Source organism: Tasmannia lanceolata, unplaced genomic scaffold (assembly GCF_043159265.1).
Source record: "Tasmannia lanceolata isolate RefF3 unplaced genomic scaffold, GAP_Taslan_0.1 ptg000029l, whole genome shotgun sequence".
Lineage (NCBI taxonomy): Eukaryota > Viridiplantae > Streptophyta > Magnoliopsida > Canellales > Winteraceae > Tasmannia > Tasmannia lanceolata.
Window position 1 is genome coordinate 9136513 of NW_027518706.1, and position 16892 is coordinate 9153404.

At 37.8% G+C, this 16892-nt stretch overlaps 1 protein-coding gene across 2 annotated transcripts in view; it reads right to left on the bottom strand.

The window, feature by feature from the left end:
- Positions 1 to 2762: 2762 nt before the first annotated feature.
- Positions 2763 to 16892, bottom strand: part of LOC143859345 (two-component response regulator EHD1-like) — a 77632-nt gene continuing 63502 nt past the window's right edge. For both annotated transcript variants that reach the window (XM_077370066.1, XM_077370067.1), the window contains exons 4-6: positions 4335 to 4706; positions 4131 to 4207; positions 2763 to 3368 (exon numbers count right to left, since the gene is read on the bottom strand). In XM_077370066.1, coding sequence (XP_077226181.1) covers positions 3150 to 3368; positions 4131 to 4207; positions 4335 to 4706 — 668 coding nt within the window. In that variant the 3' untranslated portion in view covers positions 2763 to 3149. The remainder of the gene's footprint in view (positions 3369 to 4130; positions 4208 to 4334; positions 4707 to 16892) is intronic.

Sequence of the window (16892 nt, forward strand, 5' to 3'; positions counted from 1 at the left end):
GTGGGGCTTTTTTTAATTTTATTATTAATAATTAGTTATTTTATTTTTGTAGTGGGACCCAATGGGTAGTTTTTTCTTTTTTGAGCAAGAAAATAATTTGATGACGTGTGAGCTGGCGCCTGTGAAGCCTCTCATATGATTCTCGTATTAAAAGCTTCTCATGGTAGGTTTCTACTCATGAATTGTAATGAAACTAACCAAGCCTAAGATTGTTTTGGATTTTGAGAATTGATTTTGAGTTTTTTTTGGACTCAGAATCCAAAATGAATAAGGCCTTAAGGGGAGTTCAACAACCATTGTCGTTCTCTCACTTGGGTGGAGCAGATGTAACAAACAGGAGAATGAGAATCGCAAAATCAAATGTGCTTGGTTTCGAAAAAAATGGGTGAAAACTCACTCTTGCATCGGTTTTACTGGGATTTGGAGAAATGGATTTGTCGAATAGGATCTTCGAGTCTTTCCTATCTTTTCTTATTCTCCACAAGGCAAAAGCCTTGCAGGGAAATTTGATGACGAACGATTAATTAGGCCTTGTTCGTTTAAGATTATGACAACCAATTGCGAGTGCCAGACTTATTATTGGACTCAAAATTACGTTTAAATTTGAATCCAATAATCGGTTTAGCACTCACAAATCGATTGCCATAATCTCAAACGAACATGACCTTAGCTATAGATAATCGAGTTACCCTTCTCTGCTATGCATAAAACGCCCAAGATAGTTTCTTCTATCAAAATGAGTCACCCTCACTACATCAAAAATTCATTACTACCATTTTAATAAAAGTTTCTACTTGTTCAACTCAACTTAACTCAACAAAGCCTTTGTCCAAGACTAGTCGGGGTCGGCTAATGAATCCTTTAGAAAACTTTCATGAAGAAGGTGAAAGAATCTACACGGCTCAAATTGACTAAGTCTAATCCTAACACTGGTTGGATTCGTCTATATGGATCATTTTCTTCCGTTCTCTCCTATCCAATGTCATGTTCTCTGTTACGTTCCTAGCCATCAAGTCTTTTCTCACTATTTCTACCCAAGTTGTTTTCGGTCTGCCTCTACGTCTTTTTACTTCATCAAGTTGGCATGAGTCACTTCTTCTCACCAGAGCATCCAAATGCCTATGTTGGATATACCCAAACCATCTTAAGCGGTGCTCTCTCATCTTCTTCTCAATTGGTGCCACCCCCACCTTTTTACCGATGTCTTCATTTTTAATTCTATCTAACCTTGTGCGGCCGCACATCTATCTAAGCATTTGCATCTTCGCTACACTCATCTTATACACATGCTGTTTCTTAGTGGCCCAACATTCTGAGCCATACATCATGGCTCAGAATATTTGTACTTGTTATTAGTCGTATTTCTTTCTTCAAGTTTTGCATCTCGTCATGATTTTTAAATGGTTTACAACTCTTGCATAATGCATGGAGGAGATGAGAAAAATACTAATATTAGTAATTTAGAAAAATACTGGCATTAACAATTTTCATAGTTAATTTACTGTCAAGAAAGCATTTCATTAAAACCCATTAATAAGTCATCTGAGTATAGATCTTATGCTAAAATAAATCTTCTGATCTAGAGGGATTGCACATTATGGAAACTTCTATAGTAAAAAATAAATAAATTTGCGACATATATTTTTCCATTGCCAATATTACTTTTAATGAACGATTTTTTTAGTGATGGCCTATTTTCTGTCGAGACAAAACAAATTTTCAAAATTTAAGGAAAATAAATTACAATTAGCGATGGACACTTCTGCCACTAATTCAATATGTACAGCTATGAATGATGCTGTTTATTGCGACGGTGCATTATCCGTCACCAAAGATATTTAGCCACGGATGTTAGCTCTCGCCAATGACTGTATTTCATGTGGTGATAAACAAATAATTCAATTTGTAACAATATAATAACTTACCATGTGTGCACCCTTCAGAAATTGTACAGGTTACAATAACTGTGTAGGGTTTGTGTTACACCTTACAACTAATCAGTCCCACTACTAAAGCCCTGTTTGTTTAAGATTATGAAAACCGGATTCAAATTTACGTTTAAAGTTGAGTCGAATAATCGGTTTAGCACTCACAATCGGTTGATAATCTTAAACGAACAGGGAATAAGCAATGAAATAGGACTTCAACATCAAAATCTGAATTTCACACAAGAGATTGCCTCTTCGTACAAATATTCCAATCCGCGTGTGGGTTTTGTGTTACAGCTGATGAGCTCTGGACTACTTTTAAAATAACAAAGACAACTTTCAAATTTGTAACCCTTATTTACATGTACTGTTAGTGCTTCAACTCTCTCTGTTATTGAGTCATGTTAATAATCTCATAAATTCGTCTAATATCATGAGATTTTATATTATGTGTGGACCTATAAACCCGTATTTTTCAAAAAGTACATTACGGCCCACACCATAGAATGATCCAAACTGTCCATTTGTTGGGCCACAACGTAAATAGGTTGTGTCACTTGCATATGATGATCCTTACCCTCCGATCTATTTTTAGGGCTATTTGCATTGAGGCCCAACAGATGGACAGTTTGGATCATCCTAAGCAGTGGGCCATACCGTACTTTTCGAAAAATTCAGGTTTATATAGCCACACATCATATAAAATCTCCTAATATCATAATTTACGAAAAAAGTGATACAATCCTCAATTTTGGATCACACGTTCTGATGACAGACTAAGAAGAAAAAAGAGATTTGGGAAATAAAACAGAGTAAATGAGAGTGAGAGAAAAGAGGAAGAAAGAACTTTTTTAATTCATCATCATGCCTCGTGCAATAGTTCTGCTCTATTTAAAGACTCTCTATCTGATTCTTACAACTGATTCTGCATCCTAACTTACTATTATTCCCTTTCGGTCAGTCCTAACTAACTATTATTCCCTAATTACAGCTAAGAACTGATGTAATCCTCCAGCCATCGAGGTTTTTGTTTCAGTCTTATTCCTCTGTTGTTATCCTCTTGTTCAACATGAATTTCTGAGTCTTCTTCACAATTACCATTTCCCATATCTTTAGTATTCTGACTAACTTCTTGCTCCACTTCTACTTGATTGCTATAAAAAAGCTCCTCCATTAAATGGTTGTCTTCTATGGGAATGTCAGGAAATTGTTTGGTTAAGTTTATATTTGACTTTTTCCCTTGGTATTCAAGCTTTCAGAGATTACTTCTTGGTAAGCAGCATTCTTCTTCTCCATGGCTATCAATTGTTGCAAGGACTCAAGAGTTGCGAGGTCGATCTTATCGTTAGATCCCAATGCTAAGATTACTTGGTCGTCTGATAATTTGTCGTAGTCCTGAGGCAGGGATGAAATTAACTTCTGCAAGTATAATTTGTACTTCTGCAACCGAAGTAATAGATTCTATTAGAATAACAAACAAATAATATTGTATTAGATCGACTAGAAGCCATTCTCTTCTAGGAGTGCAACTTGGGTCAGGCTCAACCTGGACCCGACAGGTTTAACCCGATTGTGGTTCGGGTTGAGTTGGCATTTCCTTGAGTTGGGTTGGGAAAAGCCAATTAACCCAATTTAATTTTAGGTTGGGTCAGGGTTGAGGCCTTGGCAACTAGACCCGACCTCCGGTCTCTAATTTTATAGTGATTTTCTTAGGATCATGTTTTTTCCTTGTATTTTTCGGTTTGGCCCCAGGTGAACCCAAACCCGACACGACCCGATTTGGTAAAAAGCAGGTTAATTAGATGGGTAGGGTTAGGGTTGAGAGAATGATATGTGGGGTTGGCCTCAACCCGATCCAACCCAACCCGAGTTGCAATAAGCTCTCAAGGTCCAATTAAAATGTGTAAAACAAGGCATCTTAGTCCCATTATCAATTCATGGTCGTGTAGATATTAGAATGACAAAGTTTATTTTGATTTCTTTCCTTTCGTACCCATTTACTTGGATTCCTTGTTTTCAACACATCTCCTCTAATTTTAGCAAGGCTTCCTGTTGAAAAATCAATTACTCCAAAAGCTTAAGCTGTTAGAGTTGGTGTTATTTAATCATTTATACTTCTATACTTACTACATGCATGCAGTTATGGCTACAGAAACAACACTATATAACATATCCCAAAACAAGAATAGAAATGTTAATTACCTGCAAATGACTTGCAACTTGATCTTTAGTAAGTTGTTGGACTTTCATGGTCTCCAAGATTTTTTTTGGAACAGCTTCTACAAGAATAAGATCAGTAGATAAGATACTTTATTTCATGCTTCACTTGTTGCCGTGCTCTATATAGGATTAGAAAAAACAGTAGAAGGAAAAGGGCTGTTTAAATATTTTGAATAGGAGACTTACTATCAAGGCCTAGTGTGTTCACAACAGAAACAAACTGATGATGGAGTTGGCTGGTCCATTGTAATCTAGTCTTTTTAAGGTGGCTAACATCATTGATGACTTCATCAGCCTCTTCGGGCAATAGCAAAGAAGTGTTACTTCTCTTTGTCCAGCTATCCATGGTTTCAGAACAGTCACCCATGACGACCATATCATTTCTCGATCTATCATTTGGAGAGTCTCCCGTCACTCGAGAATCTCCCATTACTCTACGGAATACATGTTGCCATATATTCTTCAACTCTTGAAGTCTCACAGGCTTGATTAGATAATCACAAGCACCATGGGTGATGTACTTCATCACAGTACTTGTCTCTCCGTTCCATGACATTACTACAATAAAACAATTGGATAAAAACCATATCTGTTAAAGTATTAAAGATTAAATAAAGACATCTCCAATAGCTTAATCTTTTGGAGTAATTGGTTGTTTCACATGGTATCCGAGCAAAAGGTCTTGGGGTTCAAAACTCCTTGATATTAAAATCCACATGTAATGGCAAACCCAAAAGAGGGGCCACATGTGCAACGTGTTGGCCAACCCTAAAAAAAGAGGGGCCACACGGGAGTGGGAGAGTTAAAGTATAAAAGATTAAATAAAGCCATCTACAATAGCTTAAGCTTTTGGAGTAATTGGTTGTTTCACAATATGGATATCAAATCTTGTGCAGATTATGATGGAGAAAAATTACTCTATGGGGTTGCATATCTTGATAATAGTATCAAAAAGCTTGTAGAGGAAGGATCGCATTTCAGAACCTTTCTAGAATTTTTTTTCAACATGTATGTTGAAATTGCGAAGGATTTATGTGATTTGTTAAAAGATAAAATAACACCTTCTCCAATAGCTTAAGCTTTTGGAGTAACTGGTAGTTTCACATGGTATCAGAGCCAATGCTTGGGTTCAAACCTCCTTGATAGCAAAATCCACATGCGATGACCAAACCCAAAAGAGGGGCCACATGTGCCACGTGTAAGCCAACCTTGAAAAAGACAGGTCACACATGAGGGGGAGTGTTAAAGTATAAAAGATAAAATAACACCATCTCCAATAGCTTAGGCTTTTGGAGTAATTGGTTGTTTCACAGTGATGGGAATCACAGGCGCCCGTTTCAAACATATTCTAGGTGAGATGACAAACCCGGGCCTTACAAGTAGGGGGTCCAATAAGTGGAATCTTGCCCTTTAGAAATTTTATTTTATAATATTTATTGCTTTTTCACTTTGGATTGATTATATATATGGAAGCCAGATATATTGGAGGGAGTTTTTGAAATAATACATTGTGTGATTTTCGTCTCCTCTTACTATCTCTCTTTCCCCCTATTTTCTCTTCTTCCACTTTCCCTTTCTTCCCTTCCTCTTTGTTGAAGTAGAAATGATCAAATAAAACTAACCTAAAAGCTTAAGATTTTGGATTAATTGGTAGGTTTCACATGGTATCAGAGCTATAGCCTCACGGCAGGGTTCAAAACCCAACAACTCCTTATAAAATTATCCACTTGTATGGCTACCCCCCGATGAGAGGCTAATCTAAAGGAAGCAAGGCAGTTATGTATGGTGGTGGTCAGCTTGGATAAAAGGTGTACGAGTAAGTTAAAAGGTAGCTAGGTTTTTCAGGTATACAATGAAGAGGGTTCGGGGCATTTAGAAGCAGGTTAGGATCTTCTTCTTCTCAAAGGAAAGATAGAAAGAGGAGATTTCCTCACCAAAACTCAAATTTTATTCACAAAAACTCAGCCAAATACTATTACAGTTGATGGTCTTTTTATAGACTTTAATGTAAGTTTCCTTATTCTAACGAGGTATCCTAATTCTAGTAAAACTAGAAAGAAGAAAACATCTCCCTACTAAAATCTAATCTTTTCCTAAGGCTATCAATTCCTAAATAATCTCAAAATCACCTAAAACTTAGCTAATTTCGTCTATTTCTAAAAAGCTAACTAAAAGTCCTAATTAGACTAAAACAAAGTAATTGTAACCAATTAATGAGAAAATTCTAAAAATCTAAAACAAATGAATTTGTATCCCTATGAGAAACAAGGGCCGTTGATTGTAGCGCCGTGTTTTATCTTGATGCTCTTGGATTGATTGACCTTTGAAAATCATATTATAGCATAATCTCAATCTTGATCGTCGATATGTGTAGACACCCCATTTTGACCGGACCCAAGTTCGCTATGCTTGGGAGAAACCCCATCCGATCATTTCCGCCATGTTTCGCATTTTTCCGTGAGAGGTTGAGAGAGATTATTCATAAGAATCCAAGCGAGGGAGAATTTGGACCCGTTTGGTGGGCCCGCATTGAACATTTGTTTAAAATTTGAATCAACCGAGGGCCCACATTGTGGGGCCCACGTTGTGGGGCCCGCGTTGTGGGGCCCACATTGTGGGGCCTCAGTAGGGCCTCTTGTGAGGCCTCTTATGAAGAACAATAATGATGGATTCTCCACTAAAGAAACATGATGGGCCCTCCACTAAGAAGAATGATGATGGATTCTCCACTAAGAAACATGATGGGCCCTCCACTAAGAAGAATGATGATGGATTCTCCACTAAGAAACATGATAGGCCCTCCACTAAGAAGAATGATGATGGATTCTCCACTAAGAAACATGATGGGCCCTCCACTAAGAAGAATGATGATGGATTCTCCACTAAGAAACATGATGGGCCCTCCACTAAGAAGAATGATGATGGATTCTCCACTAAGAAACATGATGGGCCCTCCACTAAGAACAATAATGATGGATTCTCCACTAAGAAACATGATGGGCCCTCCACTAAGAAGAATGATGATGGATTCTCCACTAAGAAACATGATGGGCCCTCCACTAAGAAGAATGATGATGGATTCTCCACTAAGAAACATGATGGGCCCTCCACTAAGAAGAATGATGATGGATTCTCCACTAAGAAACATGATGGGCCCTCCACTAAGAAGAATGATGATGGATTCTCCACTAAGAGGGACAACATGATGAGCTCTCCACCAACACATCTCTCTCTCTCTCTTTCTCTCCCTATATATATCTTCCTTCCCATCCATAAAAAAGAGGAGAAAAAAAGGAGATTTACCTTCCATTATCTCTTTCTCTTCCATTATCTCTTCCAATCACTCCCTCAAATCCCTTTCCCTATATTCTTCTTCCATTATCTCTCCCAATCACCTCCCAATCCTTCCCTCTAAGAGAAAGCGAAAGACGGCGGATCGGATCGGCGGCGGCAAGATCTTCACCACAGGTAGGTGCATTTTTCTCAAAATATTTCTGTATTTTTCCGAATTTTTCTGATTTTTTCCGCAAATTGTGTTTTAAAAATAGAAAACTCTTCAAAAAAACATCTTTTGACGAAGAAAAATTAAATTATATACCAAACAGATTCCAAATTTAATGCAATTTCGTGGGAAATTAATATGGTACTGATTCATTTTACCATGAAGTTTTAAGGATTTTTGGAGTTTATTTGGTATATTATTTAATGCTTTCTTTGAAAATTATCAGATTTTGTGAGACTTGTTACTAACATCAAATCACCCTTAAAATTCTTAAAATTTTTACAGTAGTCTTATCTTCCATATTTCTTGTTACTGTAAAATTTTCGAGTGATTTGGATCTGTTTTCATATGGGATGTAGTGTTAATTCTTAATCTGGTCTGAAAATTGTAAAATCCCAAATCGGTAGTAAATAGTCTTTATAATTTATGAAATTCTCACCGCATGCTCATTTTATTGATATCTTATTTCTGTAGAAATTTCATAGAATTTATATGTCTATTTCTTGTAGTTTCTGTGTTAATTTGGCAATCTGGTCATTTAATTGTTAAATCAAGATTAAATATGAATTTAATGTAAAAATCTGCAAAACTCATCTATTAAGCTACATACATTCCCATCTTGCTGCTGTAGAAATTTCAACTCATTTCGAATTCGTTTGCAATAATTTCACTTGTAAAATCATTCATATGCTTAAAATTGATACAATCCATTGAAAATTCGAAATTAATTACTACCAAGTGATTTTCAACATTCGAAATTCGAAATTAAAATTGATAAAATCCATTGATAAAATCACATTTACTCAAACTTAATCTAACAAAACCTGAAGGCATCATAGATTGCGCGAACTTATTGCACACACTTACATCACTTGCATCTAAACCCCTGCATCTCACATGCACACACGTCCTATTTTAGGAACCCGGAGTGTTATCTAGCATGGTTGACTGGGATTTCATCACCTGGTGCCTCTGTGCTAGAGAAGCATTCCACCCTTAGCCTAGTACCTTTATGGTACGTAAACGGATCTCTTGTTCACGTACTGATACGCCGGACACTGGTACAGTATATCGAACATGGATTCGCGCTAAGGGAACTCTTGGCCTTACCCCTAGATTAACCCACACATGCATGTAGTATACGAACACATGTGCATCACGTGTGTGAGCCTAGTTTAGGATATCCTACCCATTTGTGTCTAGATTAGGCCGTAGTCCATCTTCCAATGGCTACGATCGGTCCTAGGTACACAAACAAAGTCATGAGTCGAGATCCTTTCTCCACTCCGCTAGATTATGGTTAGGGTTGATGCCTTCAGGTAACACTGATAAAATGTGCGAAGATTAAAAAACTTTTCCTTTGGGGTTAGGATGTAAATCCCATTCATTTCCAAAGATCTCATAGGATTAGTCATTCATGATCCATCCGTTGAAAGCAATCTTATGCTATCTCATCTCATCTTGATCACAGATTTTCAATCTTATATTATCTGATTTGACTCGTGTTTTCATCTCTTTTAGAGAGTCTTTGACTCATTTATCCTTTAGTTGGTGTTAGTGGAGTCTTTGACTCGTGTTTCTTTTCCTTTAGAGAGTCTTTGACTCATATATCCTTTAGTTGGTGTTAGTAGAGTCTTTGACTCGTGTTTTCATCTCTTTTAGAGAGTCTTTGACTCATTTATCCTTTAGTTGGTGTTAGTAGAGTCTTTGACTCATGTTTCTTTTCCTTTAGAGAGTCTTTGACTCATTTAGCCTTTAGTTGGTGTTAGTAGAGTCTTTGACTGTGTTTCTTTTCCTTTAGAGAGTCTTTGACTCATATATCCTTTAGTTGGTGTTAGTGGAGTCTTTGACTCGTATTTTCATCTCTTTTAGAGAGTCTTTGACTCATTTATCCTTTAGTTGGTGTTAGTGGAATCTTTGACTCGTATTTCTTTTCCTTTAGAGAGTCTTTGACTCATATATCCTTTAGTTGGTGTTAGTGGAGTCTTTGACTCGTATTTTCATCTCTTTTAGAGAGTCTTTGACTCATTTATCCTTTAGTTGGTGTTAGTGGAATCTTTGACTCGTATTTCTTTTCCTTTAGAGAGTCTTTGACTCATATATCCTTTAGTTGGTGTTAGTGGAGTCTTTGACTCGTATTTTCATCTCTTTTAGAGAGTCTTTGACTCATTTATCCTTTAGTTGGTGTTAGTGGAGTCTTTGACTCGTATTTCTTTTCCTTTAGAGAGTCTTTGACTCATATATCCTTTAGTTGGTGTTAGTGGAGTCTTTGACTCGTGTTTTTCATCTCTTTTAGAGAGTCTTTACTCATTAATCCTTTAGTTAATGTTAGTGGAGTCTTTGACTCGTATTTCTTTTCCTTTAGAGAGTCTTTAACTCATTTATCTTTTAGTTGGTGTCATTGGAGTCTTTGACTCGTGTTTCCGTTTTTAGAGAGTCTTTGACTCATCTGTTTTATTTGCAGTATTATTAGAGAGTCTTTGACTTCGTTATCTCATTTCAGTGTTATCAGTTGCTCTTATTAGAGAGTCTTTGACTCGTTTATCCTTTAGTCGCTTTTATTAGAGAGTCTTTGACTCATTTATTCTCCAGTTACTGTCATTAGAGAGTCTTTGACTCATTTGCTCTTATAATAGTATTATTAGAGCATAGTTGATTTGCCGTAAGTGTTTGATAGGTAGAGAGTTCGTTTCGAACTACGTTGGCTTGATCCTCTTCCACGAGGTACGTAGTGCAGCTTGGGATCCACATCCCAAGTCCAGCCAAACCTTTAAAAATAAAAATTTTAAATCTTTCAAAGTTACAAAAATATTCAAACCATTTTCAAAAAGATCTTCCTCTAGAGTTAGGAGTATGTCCTAGCTGTTTAGGTTGTGTTCTAGAGTTAGGAGTTTGTCTTGATTTGTATTGATATGGTATGTCCTGTCGTGTGAGTGTCCCTAGAGTTAGGAGGCCTCGAGTCGATCGGTTAGACATTTAGTCGAACCGATGGCTAGACTAGGCATATAGTCAGCCCGTGGTTTTCATTAGGTTGCACAGCCTAGTTACACATAGGATTGTAGGAACCACCTGCATTAGCCTAAGGCTAATCAACTTGCATTAGTTAGGGCATATAGGGTGTCCTAAAATCCATAATTCACTGGAATTTTAATAATCATACAAGAAGCTTTAATAACTGGTTCGGTCTTTTAGATCGAGTCTAGGATAGAGGGCTAGATGTCTTAGGCATCATAATTTAGAATAGGGCATCGAACTACGTGGGCTCCGATTCTTCCCGAGGCCGGGATACGTAGCGCAGCTAGGATGGATGGCCATTCTGGTCCGAGTCCAGTCCTGCATTAGAGTTAGGACTTGTCTTGTCCCGTCATACATAGCATAGATTTGTGTCTCATGTTTTGATATGTTTTCTTACTTTCTTGTACTGATACTATACCTTTGGTTGTAGCTTGCATGTGCGTGTCCACCAGAAACTTAGACACCCATTAGGCATGTCACTCATAACCTAGCTTTGCTTAGGTGACACATTTTTCATTTCATTTTACGTGTTTATTTCTCCATTCTCAGGAAATGCATGCTTAGGTAGACGATTCCTGAGGATTGTTCCCATTTCACATGATTTTTACTCAAACTTCTTTGGAATTAATGAAAATGGCATAAGAGACCAAGTGCTTGCACTCGGGCGAATTGGGGGTGCTCTCAGACCTTCCCCATTCGTAACCAGGCACGAACCCATATATATTTCTGGTTATCCATTGCACAGAGGATTTGATTTTAGGGTTCCATGGCCTATCCATGGATGGCGACTCTGAGTTCTTTTTAGGTACATCTCGGTTTCGAGCCCTGGCTCCTGATCAGGATGTATCTCATTCGTTTTGTATCGCCACTCGTGCTATGCTGTGAGGGTGGCATCCGTTTCGAGAGTTCCTTGGCAGAGCTCTCCTTCACATTGTGGAGATCTTAGAGGATTGCTGTGGGGACCTCGCGTCCCTCGCCGCACTCGTCCTCTCCGGATCGGATTCCACAGGCTGGCGACTCTGCTGGGGAGTTCTTGAAACATTGCCTAACTCTATAAAAATGCCATTTTTACTAACTTTGGAGAAATTTGAGCTAAAATCATTTTAAATGGGAACTCTATCGTTAGAATCCAGGGGCACCAGGTAGGTGCGTAATTAAAACAAAGGATTCACACACTGCACATCATGCATTGTCATATTTTTTATTTTCTTTTATTATTTTTCATTGTTTTTCATTATTGGCTCCATGGGATAGATTCAATGCGTGCCTGACTGGGATGTTATTACATCCTGATGGTACTGTTGAATCTATTTCCAAGCTATGCGCCAGCGCTGCAGCATATTAAGTATGTTTCATACGCATAGTACCCATTAGATTGAGTCCGGAGCCCTACTTTGTTTTATATATATTATATATATACTTACTGACCTAGTGAAGCCCAACTAGGGAGTACCCGTGTGTATATTGCATTCATATAGGGTCGAACATCTGTTGCTTACACATGTGGAGCCTAGAGGAGCTTTGCCCCATTTGTAGACTAGGGTAACTCATTTTTACATTGCTACAACACTGTCCTAGTACACTCACCAGTCTGTCTTGAGTCGAGACTTCCTTGACTCCGTTAGATTAGAATTAGGGCTGGTGCCCCTGGTTAGGATTTGTGTGTATGTGTATTTACTTATATATACTGATTATGTATATTATGGTTCTCCTCTTAGTCAGAGATTCCTTATTCCTTTCAGTCGGTTATATCCATTCCGAATTTAGATCTAGATCTAGTCAGTGGATTTTGACCGTCATTACCTTGGCCGAGTTTAGCCCTTGATCTGTTGATTATAGGGTTTGACCCATTGTTGTATATTCTCACCTTTGGTTAGTCCATCTATTGATCACCCTTCTCTAGTAACCGTTATTCATACCTTTCGATTGAGCTAGGGTGATCCCTTGTATAGTTGTTATGCTGCCGGATTTTATCCAGAACATTTTGAGCATGACGGCTACTCTTTAGAGTCAGTTTACTTAGTCTGGACCTTGACCTCCTCGTATAGCCGTTATGCTGCTGGATTTTATCCAAAAGTATGTTAAGCATGATTGCTATCCTTTGGAGTCAGTCTGCCTTGTCTTGATTCTCATGTATACATCATTTAGTAGGATTAGATCCTTATTTGTCAACCTGTTTGTCTTGAGATCTGGCCGATAGCTCGTTTGCTGTCCTTATGACCATGGTCTATCATTTCATCTCATATTGATCGTACAGTTGTTGATATCCATCATTCATATTTTAGATCTGGTCTTTGACCCTACTTTTGTCATTCTTATGGCCATGGTCTATTATCTGAGCCATTGATTTTTTGATCCATGTTTACCTATCATATATCTTTTACCCTTGGATCATATCGAAATCATTAATGGAAAAGTTTGATCTTACCTGTATTCTTTGAGTGCATGATCATTGCTGAGATCGAAATTTATTTTGATTATGGATGTTTATCGTTCCTGACTCTTTCATTCCCAAAAAGAAGAGCAGTTATACTCAAATGAGACTTCAAGGTGTGGATTGAGAATTCATTGAAACCCTGTTGATGTAGGTCATAATATCACTGTCTATTTCGCTTTGACCTTCATAGACAATATTTCTTTGATTTTTAGAATAAAATACCCTTTGGTGTATTTCAAGATTACTCTTTTCTCTATTTGTTCAGAATCTTTATCCCATGACTATTGATCTAGTATGTGTGCTTCCAAGTCAAGAGTCTATGTTTAGCGAAAGACCATTCTTTCAAAAGACTGACTATTTCTAATCATACTTGATCCAGGCAGTCTATTGTTTTACCCACATTGTCAACATAAGCCTTTTGTTGCCCCATTTAACCTAGACCTTGTGGAGTTGCCTTTTCTGTGATTTCTACTCCGGGATTGAACTTTATAGTTATCATTATCATGAGGAAAGGTGTATCACCTATAAGCTTTCAGTGTCAGTTCACTACCTTTGAAGAAGTGTCCTGTATCTTTAGATTTGTCTTTCATTGAGTGTACATCAACTTTCTTCTCTCTAAGTTGAAAAAGTTCAGTTACGTAGATGTTAAAAAAAAAAAAAATGAAGTCATGTCTGTCAATCTTTCTTATACAGAGTCAGTATTCTGTTTTCTATCAGAACTGTTGAAGAGCCCATTGAGGTGTGTCAAAAATCATCAATGTACTTACAGTCTTCAATTCAATAAAATTGTTGATTTCGTATCTTTGATACTCTATGATTCACTCTTAGATCTAATGTTTAAACAACTAAAGACCCCCTTCTCGGATGAGAATGCAGACGAAATTCACCTCGAGATCTGAAAGATGGTCGAACGAGAGGAAGAGCGTCGAGCATAGCCACTTAAAGAAGAAATCAAATCCATTGATAGTGGTATCGAAATCCGAAACTCGGGATGGATGGATTGGAAAAACTTTATCTCCTAAGGAGCGCAAAGAATTGATAAACCTGTTTAGAGGGGTTTGAGGTAGTTTTGCTTGATCCTATAAGGATAAACCAGGGGAATGCCCTGTCGTTGATCAAAGCAAGACTTCATCTGCTTTAGACATCCAGTTGAGGAATAAAATTTTAAAGAGATAAGCGTCAGGCATCCTGTGGAGCTGATGAGATATTGAGAGAAGATTTTCAGACAGAGTTGTGGAATCTTGAGCATAAATTCAAGATCTTTGAGACGGGAGTGGAGCACAGTGGTTGAAGTTTTGCCAGAAAACCACCAGACTCCTCAAAAAAAAAAAAAAAAAAAATTTTTTTGAACCTTAAACAAAAGGGCTTGTACATCAAATACATCAGGAGGCCATCCTTAATCGTTTGAGCTTTTATAGCCAAAATCCTAATGTTTTAAAATCCATTTGTAAACCCTTTGGGCCAAAAGCAAAATTAAAACAACTTCTTTTCAAACACATTATAAGCCCGGGGCATTTATGCACCCGAACTACGTCGGACCTGATCCCCACCTCTTCAGGGGTACGTAGGCAACTTGATTAATTCAAGTTCGGTCAAACCTTGGGATAAAATCCCCTTTGAAAATTTTGAAGCTAAATGCTAAACCATTCTTTGAAAAATCCCAAAGCGAACTACGCGGATCTGATCCTCCATCTTTGGGGTACGTAGGTAGTCTGGCTAGACCAGATTCGGTTCAAATCTTTAGAACCTTAGGTATTCAACCCTTTCGAACCCAAGCCCACCTAGAAAGTCCTTCTGGTGAAACAAGCAAAGGTTCGAGGCGAATGAAAAGAAAAACAGAAAGAAAAGAATGAGAGTCTGAAGACCCACTAGGTTGAAAACCCGAAAGGGCGGCCTAGAGATATACATTTGCTAAGTTAACAGCCAAAAGAGTTAGCTTATGCAAAAAGTCAGGGTAGTGGTCTGCTGGATTGAAAACTTGAAGAGGTAATCCAGTCAAGGACAAAGACTTCACATGAACAGTTGAGTTGAATAGAAGCAGAAGGAGTTCCTCAGTTACGTAGAATTCCCAAGTTTGAGTACAAGCAAAAGTTGAGATAAGTGGTCTTTCAGACTGAAAGCTTGGAAAGCAAAAGTTATGACTTCTTTTGAAGAGAGAAATCAGGGAGACGGAGAAGCCACCTCTGCACAGGGCAGAATCCTGGAATCCGAGTAGTGTCAGCGAGACTTATTTTGACACCTTTTTAAACTAGGGGCATTAAGACCGAGCAATCCGAAAGGGGTAACAACCATGACGGAGATCCCGATGGAGGAAATTAGGTCATCTTGACATAGTTTTTGAGAGTGCTCTAAGAGTGGCTAACCTTACCATAACAAAATAACACATTTTATCTAAGGGTGAATCAAAATTTAGTCAAGTCCCTTGAATATTGTAAGTCTTCTTTGAAAGAGTCATCAGAAGTCTGTTTCTGGTTTATCATTGTTTTTCTTTTAGAATCAAAAGTGTTTGGCACTGGAGAGAATGGGTGTATACCTTCCAAAGTGAAAAGAAAATTCAAAGTAGATCCTGGTTTAAGAATCAAAGAAGGGCAAGAGATTTTTTATTCTGACCTGCCTGAAACATCAAAGCCTCAAACACTGAGCAAAATGAAGAATTCTTACGTTCAGCCTTTGTAGAGTTGGTTTTACCACTATACCAAAGAAAGAACCCATGCAAACTCAAATTTTTTCTACTTACCTTGGTTCTGCCTTCTTAAGACTTTGTCATGGAAGCACATCATACTAGGGGCATCTTTTATGACTTGCGTCATAAAAGATATTACACAATGATAACTGGGATATCTATTCTTAGCAAATAGAAACCAGAGAAGCTTGAACATACTCTTTGAGTTGAATTCCTTGATCCAATTGTTTCTTTTGGAGTCAGTTTCAGAAACTTTAATTCCCAGCAGAGTATAAAATCTACTCCTGCATCCTTCAAACCTCATCAGAATGCTTCTCACCTGTTAAAGAGAGTCAGCACCTGAAAATCTCATCAATCTATTTGAGTTTTGCTTTCAGCAAAGATCATGCGCTCCTAGTTATTCTTGGTAAGAGATGACTGGCCCATTAGTGAAATCGATCAAAGATGGTAAATTCTTCATTCTTTTTGAAAGATTTTAACAGAGTTTGAAATTACCGAACCTGTGTTACACAGTTTGGTCGTTTTGAAAGTTTTTAACAGAGATAGAAATTACCGAACCTGTGTTACACGGTTTGGTCATTTTGAAAGATTTTAATAGAGATGGAAATTATCGAACCTGTGTTACACGGTTTGGTCTTTTTGAAATGTTTTAATAAGGAAAATATTTCCGATCCTGTGTTACACGGATTGGTCTTTTCTTCCTTCTCCCGGGTATTTAGTACCCCGATGATTAGTAGTGTAATGTCAAGTAGTGACTTACCTAATCATCGTTCCGCAATGTGCAGCTTCTTAACGAGTTAGGAGTCATGTGTATCTGCGAAGAGGTTTGTAGGGGACTGTTTAGCAGGACCTACGAATTTAGGTTTATGTGGAACTGTTTAGCAGAACCGCGTGATCCGGAGTGATTCGCTACCTTGAAAGAGAGGAGTCAGAGTTACTCGGATAGTTAAACAGATTTATTTTCAGTAATGATCTGTATAACTATCGCTAGGCTTGAGACTTAGTCTCGCCTCTGGTACTTAGTACCCAGATGATTAGTAGTGTAATGTCAAGTGGTGACTTACCTAATCATCGTCCCGCAATGTGCAGCTTCCTAACGTGTTAGGA